Source organism: Vulpes vulpes, chromosome 1 (genome assembly GCF_048418805.1).
Source record: "Vulpes vulpes isolate BD-2025 chromosome 1, VulVul3, whole genome shotgun sequence".
Classification (NCBI taxonomy): domain Eukaryota; kingdom Metazoa; phylum Chordata; class Mammalia; order Carnivora; family Canidae; genus Vulpes; species Vulpes vulpes.
Genome location: NC_132780.1, coordinates 165,633,491 through 165,642,443, shown reverse-complemented (window position 1 = coordinate 165,642,443; position 8,953 = coordinate 165,633,491). Strand labels below are relative to the sequence as shown.

Below are 8,953 nucleotides of genomic sequence, written 5' to 3'. Positions count from 1 at the left end.
CTGTTTTGCAGTTCGGAATAGAAGAGTCGCTTCCCTCCCTCCTACTGTTCTTAATTTAGAAAAAATAAATAAATAAATTCATTAAAGAAAATCTCAAGGATAGGGAAACCCGAGCTCCCCAGCCCGCCCCGAGCAGAGGAGCGCGCGGCTTCCCTTGGCGGCGAACCCGACCGCGGCTGTCCCCCTCCTCGCTTCCTCCTCCCCCTCGCTGCATCCCTCCCCTCCCCCTCCCGGCGGGGCGCTGCTACTACGGGGCTCGCCACCTCACGCCGAAGGAATGCTGGAAGTATGCACACGTTCCCAAAAGTAGACCTCCTTCACCGCCGGAGGAGCATACATCACCCCGTGGCAGCCGTCCACCTTCTCAGGCGTTTCGTAACCGAGTAAACTGAGAGCTGGGAACAGCCCTCTATTAAGTAGCCCGCGGCGCGGAGCCTCTTCCCACTCGACCCAGGCGAGCCGTCGCAGACGCGTCCGCGCGCGGGCAGCCTCCGCCGCTCCTCCCGATCCTCAGCCTCTTCGCCTCCCGGGTGGCCCTGCGGACGCGCATCCCGGCAGCCGCCAGGTGCTCCTGGAGCGCGGCGGCCACTGCCCGGGCGTGCGGGGGGCGGGGGTCGACGCCGGGAAGCCGCTGTCGCCGCCGCCGCTCGGTGCCCACCGCCTCAGGTCGGTCCCGCTTCTAGCCCTTTCCCTCCCCGCGCGCCTCGCCAAGGTAACCAGGGGAACGTGCACCTCGTCTGCTCCCTGCTTTGCCCCAAGCCCTTTAAAAGATCGCGGGCCAGAACCGTGTGCACTCGCAGGAGTGGAGCCGTGCCCGAGATTTGCCGGGGGTCCCGGGGGTTCTGTGGTTCATTGTGTCTTTGGGGGAGAAAGAACTGTAGCTTTTCAGGCCGGCGGACCTAAGGGCGGCTGGGAGCGCGTGAAGCACCCTGTCCAGGGCGGGAGGGCAACTGCATCTATAGATGCTGCGGATTTCAGTGAAGGGGCCCCCGGTTCTGCGGCCCCCTCGCCGTCCCTCGGCCGTAGCCCCCCCGGGTGCTGTAGTGCAGCCCCGGCGCGGCGCTGGGAAGGTATTTTAGTGACGCAGGGTGCAGGGCGCTCTGCAGCTCATCGGGGCTGCGCGGGTGTGTGTGGCATCTTGAGACAGATTCCTAGTCGACTGTTCTGGCTCCTTTGCTTTTCAAGACATCTGAGATGGTGGGTGAATCCAGCTCTCAGGGGACTCAGCCTTGGCCGACTCTCCCAACTTCTGGAGAAAGCTCCCCCCTCCCGACCTCGTCCCGAGTGCATTGGTCGGGGCTCTCTCTACTCCGGGTCCGGGGGACCCTTGAAGTAGTTTCCATCCCAAATCCTACATAGTATAGAGATCAGAGAGCTCGGGGGCGCCGGGATCATTTATGGAGCGAGCCGCGAAGCCAGGGAGCAAAAGAGGTACCCCAAATCGAGTGTCCTTAGGGAAAGGTGACCCTTTCGAGGCGTCCCAGAGCCGCCTCCCTCCCCCCTGCTTCTGCCTCAGCCTGGACTTTGTGACCCCACTGTCACATATGCTGGGGTACTGGGGAAGCACGGTGCAGGAAAGGAAATGAGCGCCAAACTCGCCCTTGGCTACGTAAGGTCAAGGTCGCAGTGGGTAAAAGAGGAGGTTAGGTGATGCGCTCGGGATCTGGAGGAACCCCGTGGGGTGGGAGGAGGTGTCATTTTATTTTTTAACTGGACCCAGGAGTTAAAGAATTGGTCTTTTCCAGCGGGGTGGGGGAGGAGGCACGTTGGTGGAAGGAGACCCGTCCCTTAAGACCTCCCCCCGCAACTGGCTCCCTTCATTCACCAGGGTGAAGTAAGGAAATCCTTGCGGACATGTAGGGGTGGCCGCTTTCAGACATTTATGTCAGAGAATGCTCAATGAAGCACTAATCTAAGCATTCACATAAATGTTTTGGCTAAAAGGAGAGAAAACTTTTTTTTTTTTTTTTTAATGAAACATATGGAGGGAATGACTGGCAGGCTGGTAGAGAACTACGTTCCGATGCTCCGGGCGCATCGGGATTCATCCTTGCCGCTGAGTCAGGCAGCCAATAGGTGGCGCTCTAGACCCAGACAAAAGCAGTTGCGCTGGTAAGGTTTTTGTGAAGAGTTCAGAGTTTTACAAAAAAAAAAAAAAAAAGTCTTCACGCAGCATTTTGATGGGTCGATTGTCAGCCTTTAACTTTTCGCGAGCACGACTGCCAACTGACTTGGAAATTATTGTAGCAAAGTTAAGGCCAGCTGATGGGAACAATGGGCCAGTCTCACCTCCTGCTTTTCACCGATGGTGGAAGAGGGTTAGAAATGTCAAACAGCTGTTAATTAGGAAGAAAGAAATCGCTGGAGCCCTTGAATCTTCAGAGCAGCGCCAACATTTTAATCTTGGCTTCATAAAAAGGAGCTCCGGGCAATTTGGCACGCCTGCTCATCAGACATTTAAAATGCAATTTACACTCAGGCCGAGGAAAGATGCCCTAATACATTGTGCCAATAATTTGGAAGGGCATGGTTGGAGCTTGTCAGTTTCTTTTCTCAAAGAGGGCTCGACCTTTGGCTCATTTTTGGATTCCTAAGCAGGACTTCGTTTTTCAAGCGGCTTCGTCTGTTGCCTTACAATAATTTATGTACTTCACAGTCAACTCTCTTTTTATGTTTTGCCTCTGGCAGCTTCCCAGTTCAGTTCATTGCTAGTAGCTTTTGTCTCTGGATTGGACCTTAGAATGTTTTAGAAGATTCCCTTCTGCTAACATAGATTAAGCACCTACTGTGTGCTGGGAGTTGCAAAAGATGAATAAGACTCTTTGTCTATAGGGAATTAATAACCTAGTTACAGAATCAGGAAAAATCAGAACGGAACAATTCTCCTATGGAGCATATATACCTATAATCTTCTGGAATAAGTGAAGTGAAAATAAGTTAAATGAAAATATTAATTATTACCCAGAATTTTTATAAAAAAATATCTTGGGAAAACAGACATGAGTGTCTTGTCTCTTCTATTGCTTGTCCTTTTTTTTTTTTTTTTTTTTTTTTGTTAGGTATTTTAGAGTTGTTTTCTCCTCATCTTGGATAAAGGATTTATCAGATGTGAGGAGAAAGCTGCTAGCAGTAGGATCAGGTTTCAGTTGGGCCTTACATATTTCTGTATAATCCATTTCAGACCTTAAAGAGCTGCATATTTGTAGGCAGAACAAAATGAAGAAAAAAAGAGAGTAAAAGAGGTTTATTATACTTTTCCAAATTACCCCGAGACCACTAAAGTACAGTTACCTAAAGAGTTCAGCAGCTAGGAAAAAGCTGCCGGCCAAAAAAAATCCCCAGCTGGAAGAGACATTTAGTTGAGTCAGGGATAAAATGACCTCTGAATTAGCCATCACCAAGGCAGGATGAAGTCATGTGGGGCCTAGTGAGGCCGTCACCCGGGGATGCTAAGCAGGACCAACCTCGGGGAAAACAGGACCCTCTTTAAACTTGAAATCCCTCTTAGTGCCATGATTGAACTGCAGTGGATGAACTTGACTTCCACAGCTCCACAATAGGCCCATTATATGCAAGGCCGGGCCCTGCGGTTATTAAGGCAGATCTGCTCGGGTCCTGGCCCGGGCCCAGGCTCCAGTCCTAACCTGGTCCCAGGCCTGCCCGGACCCGGTTCTGACACCGTCATCGCTTCCTCCCGCAGATCCCTTCATGCGGCTGTGAGCCGGGAGGCCGAGCATGCGGACCGGGCTTCCCCCAGCGCTTGCCGCCCTGGGCGCGGCCCTGCTCCTGTCTTCCATCGAGGCAGAAGGTAAAATGCTCCTCCTTCCCCCTCCCTCAGTGACAATGCAGCGTTCTAGAAAGGAAAAAAAAAAAAAAAAAAGATCTTGCCACTATTGCTTGCTCTGTTTTCCCTGTACTTCGTGTTTTCTCCGGATGTTTCTCTCCTCGACGAGAAACGCCCCCTTCTGAGGTCTGTCCGTGGTCCGGCTCTCAGGTCCAGCTCTTTCGTATTCTGCTTAATCCATCCCGTGCAGTGCTGTGTGGTCTCCTTGCGCTTGTCCCTGCGGTGTGCTGTCCACACTGCCACCTACCCTTCTGCCTTCCGAGAGGACCTGCCGTCCGGGAGGGGGCGACAGCTGCACCCAGCTCTGCGCACGGGACTCCCGCCTCGCGGTGCTGCTACCCAGGAGCCCCGGAGCGCGGGCGCGCTCGCTCGCGTGGGTGTCCCCACCACCTGGCTCGGGGCTGCGACCTCGGTGACAGCATGAAATAAAGGACTCCCACAGTGCCGGCTCTGCGCCTCTGTGTGTTTTGTGGGGGAACTCAGTAGTCGAGGCGGACGGTGCAGGCCAATGAGGTGGCAGCCAGGTCGCCAAGGGGATGGGTGGCAGGCAGAGATCCGGACCCAGAACGTGTTCTCGTGGCCCAGGGTCACTGCTGCTGTCCCTGTTTGGTTTGCGGGGCTCAGAGGAAAGTGGCTCAGACCCAGCCCCGTGCAGACAGGTTGCGTCTGCGCCAAAGTTTCCAACCCAGGAAGCAAAGGGGCGCCGGGCAAGCCAGGCTCTCCGGGCCTCCCCTCTTACCTCTTTGCATCGGACCCGAGTGGAGGCCTTCAGGGGCAGGGACATGGTGTTGTGGTCCCCAGGTCTGCAAAAACGACTCTGCCCTGGAGAAAATGAAGGATCTTTGCTAGATTTTCAACCTCACTTTATCCTTTTTGTTGTGTGCACTTGATGTCCTATTCTTTAGTGTTTATTTAAAAAGTTTTTTTCTGTGTAGTAACCTAGTGAGAGCTGCTGTGTGCCTTCCAGTATCATTAGAGATCTGACAAACTAGAATTATTGTTCTGCAAGGTAAATCAGGTAATACCGTAACAGACATCTTAAATTTTTTTTTTTTTTTCAACAAAAAATGCTCCTGATGGAGTTAAGGGAGAAAAGAAAGGCATGGGGCAGCTGTGGGAGTTCCAGGGTGGGTCGCACTTTTTTAGAGGCTGTGGGAAAGTAGAGCTGTCCCATGACAACATTGAGATTTTTTAAGACTCTCTGTTGTGTTTGATTTTCCACTTCAGAACTGCAGGTACAAAAAAAAAAAAAAAATTCAGATTAGGAGGAAACACAGAAGCTCCAAAATGTGTGGCCTGCTTAGAAAAGTGATAGAAATTTCCTGCTCTTCTTATCTGAGCAATACTGTGTGAATGTAGAGGCTTTTCAGAGTGGCCTCTGTGAAGTAATACTCAGATGAGGTTGCCTTTAATTCTATGTCGTTGGTAGGAAGGAATTTTATTTGAGGAACTTCTGGAAGCCCTACCAAAGATATTTTTAGATAATTCACTGAAGTGGCCCATTTATTGCTCATTAAGAAAATAGTTATTTGAAAATCAGAAAGATTTGAGAATTCTTAGGAAAAGAATTAGGTTGGAAATGATGTAAGTGGAAAAAATCAATTCTCAATTGGATAATGGGCTGGTTAGCAAAGTGCTCTTAAAAGAACATTTTAACATGGTGTGTCAACTATACAGAAATAATAAAAAAAGAGAACATTTTACTGTCTATATTATTGATTATTTCCCTATTTCTCACATTTTATCTTTTCAGTCTGGTATAGTTCTTACTCTGGCTTTCTTAAACTGTGACTTTCTTGTCTCCCACCTCCTTAGGTCAGCATTTAATAATTTTATTTTAATGGGATTCATTTTTGGGGGGGCTTAACTCTCTAGTTTGGTACTGTCGAGTAGAAATATATTATAAGCCACAAAAGCAAGCCACATGTGTAACTTAAAATTTTCTGGTTGCCACATTAAAAAAGGAAAAAGAAACAGGAGAAATTATTCTTTATAGTATATTTAACTTAGCCTACTATATCCACAGTATTATCACCTCAACATGTAATCAATATAAAATTTTTTAGTGAGCTATTTTACAATTCTGTACTAAGTCTTTGAAACTGGGTATGTATTTTCCACTTGCAGTGTATTTTGAACTGGCCCCATTTGAAGTGCTTGAGAGCCACCTGTGACTGGTGGCTCCTGTATTGGACGGCACAGCTTGGGTGTTAACTACCAACTAAGTGGTCCCAAGAACTTGTGAAGGGCTAACAAAATTTGTGGCCAAGACCTTCCTGGGGACAATGGCTAGAAAGAAATTTTCTTGGAGATTTTGGGGGGCATTTCAATCTTTCCACAGTGACCCTTGTTTCCTGCTATGTCATTTGGAACTTAGTTGTAAAATGGTAGTAGTTACTTCTCTTTCCCTTTTACAACATCATGCTTGAACTCTTATATTTATACTGTTTTCCAACCAATTTCTATTTACTTAATTTTTATATGTTGAAAACAGTACCTTTTATGATACTAATTAAAAGGATTTGGCATACACTTTTTGCATCTTAATTTTTTTTTTTACAGTGGTACCACCCTCATCTTGTGATTTTCCTTTCCTGTGATTTTCCTTTTATCTGCTTAGACAAGGAACTTTATTTTTTATAATATAGTATTTTTGTCTTATGGAAATTAGGGTGAAATGATTTTTTTTTTTGCCTTCAGTATTTGTAATTTTTAGCCATAGCATAGAAATTCTAGAATTCAAGATGAACATGTCTTGTGAAAAACAGAGTTTTAATTTTAGTAAGTTTGAGTTGTATTGATAATTTATGAGGGATAGCTGGATAATATCAATTGACCAGTGAGTTGAGGCCATTAAAGACACACTTTAATTGTCTTGTGTCTAAGCTAAGAGGCTAATTAATATATATTTCTATAATTCGGTGTCTATGTTTACCTGTTAATACTGTGTCATAATAGAAATTTTGGACTATAGGGAAACTTGTGGATCATCTATTCTGACTTTATCATTTCCAAATGGGAAAATGAGGAAGATAGCCTGAATAACTCAGTCAACTAATGCGATTACTTCAGAACAAGTTACAGATGAAACCCAGGTTTTCTTGTCCTGGTTTAGTGGTAGTTTGCCTACACTGTGCTTCTTTCTTGCTTGAAAACTGGTCAATCATGAAAGAACACATTGATCCATTACTTGTTTCCACTATTTATTTTTGGTATCTTGTAAACATAAATGAAATGAATATGACATGGCAAAGATCATTCAACTTACACTAGCTTTGGATGTAAGATATAAATGAATACCAATTGCATAGAATAAAACCACTCTTTGCATACTTCTAAAAGTTTCTGATGTTAGAGTAGTATCCTTTTCGGTGTTGTTATCACAGAGATCAGACTAAAAGGTCTTACTAGTTCATCAAGATGGTATTTTGGTAGTATGTTTTGCTTTATCTTTAATATAGTTTGTAAGTTACCAAAACTTATTAGACTATTCTCCCATATGTCCATCTTTTCATCCATCATCTCTGCACAGTTGGCAGACTTGCTTTTGGTTGCCATAATGAAAAACATTGTTTTGCAAAATATATACCAAGATAGATACTTTAGTTTTAAACAAAGCATGTAAAGTTAATTTGTTAAATTCTATCTGTATCTGAACTGGAAATATCTGAATACCACGTATTTATTATTTAACAGGCATCAAATAATGTTTTTTTATAGAGTAGAAAAATATATAGGTATATATTAACAGACACTTATGTACAAATATTGCTTTCTAAAGTTAGTCATTCACTCAGATGTTTCTTCTTTACATTGTATGCTCTGGAGTCTGACTATGGGATCAAAGTTTTGATGCTTATTTTCTGTGTTAACCACTCTGAATTTCATTGACTCATGTGTGGAACAGGGATAACAGGGTACATTATGCGGGATTGTTACAAGAAGGAAAAGAGATCATATAAAGTGACTCGTACTCTGCTTATTGTATAGTAGACACTCAGAAAATGCTAGCTGTAATTATCATTTCAGAAAGTCCTAGATCCTGCCAATTTATGTGACAAAAGTATCACCAGAATGCAGTTTTCATAGCATAGCTTATTGATAAGAAAAAGCATTATTCCTAAGTGGGAAATTAAAACTACTAGAGTTATGAGTGCTTAAAATTTTAGTCGTTTCATTTTCAGTATTCAGGTTCAGGTTTTTTGAATATATATCTGATTGTTTTATTATTTCTTTATAATTTGAGTTCTACTTCTCTTGGTTCAGATTCTCATTCTATGCAACTATGGCTTTTTGCAATTATAATCCATTATAGATAGGTCATACTGAAATATTCTGGCATCTTAATTGTTTCAGGAAACATAGACACTGCTTGTGACAATGCAATGGCAGTTGTGGATGATTTTTATACAAAAGAAAAGATTTTCAAAATTAATGAGAATTACGTTTTGCATCGATTCAAGTTGACATGGGTCCATACTCACTCCTGCTTTGTTATCTTTTTCATGAAACAAACAAACAAACAAAAATGTATACATGGAGTGGCCAGCCTGAAAGATTTTACATGCGCTATAAGTGGCAGGAAGAAAAGTGGAGTGGGCTCTCTGTTGTACACATGCTAGTTGGCCATTCTTTCCTTCTTTTGATTCCCAAGTACCACATCTGAGTTTCTATGAAGACCTTAAAATCCTCTGAAATGTTAAAGACTTTTCCCAACAGTCAATTTTTCAGTTTTTCTGGAATCCTGGTCATTTGGAAACCAACAAGGTGGGCCGCTGCTGCCCTTCAGCAGTTTTAACCTAATGTCTGCTGCTTCAGGTCAATTTCCTTGCAAGGTTGGTGGTACTGTTTTTCCATGTACTGATTTTTTTTTTAAAAGCATGCTCAGGCCAGTTGCGTCTGCCTTTGCATTAAATTTGTCCTGAGCCATTGCTACTAGAACAATATTTTATAATGATATTCTTAATACCTCTTGTTCTATTAACATTTGTTGCATGCTTGTTATACTAAGTGATGACTACAGCTAAACATTGCAATATGATTACAGACAGCAGAATGTGGAATAATTAAGCTATGCATGTAGATTAATAGTCTAATCTCACTGCCTGT

The 8,953-nt window shown here is 44.5% G+C and overlaps 1 protein-coding gene across 4 annotated transcripts in view; it reads left to right on the top strand.

Moving 5' to 3' along the window:
• Positions 1–251: 251 nt before the first annotated feature.
• COL12A1 (collagen type XII alpha 1 chain) overlaps positions 252–8,953 on the top strand; it is a 116,191-nt gene continuing 107,489 nt past the window's right edge. For 2 of the 4 annotated variants that reach the window (XM_026007375.2, XM_072735525.1), the window contains exons 1-2: positions 252–666; positions 3,701–3,808. In XM_026007375.2, the coding sequence (XP_025863160.2) occupies positions 3,736–3,808 (73 nt within the window). In that variant the 5' untranslated portion in view covers positions 252–666; positions 3,701–3,735. The remainder of the gene's footprint in view (positions 667–3,700; positions 3,809–8,953) is intronic. The other 2 variants (XM_072735536.1, XM_026007376.2) reach the window with 2 other exon arrangements.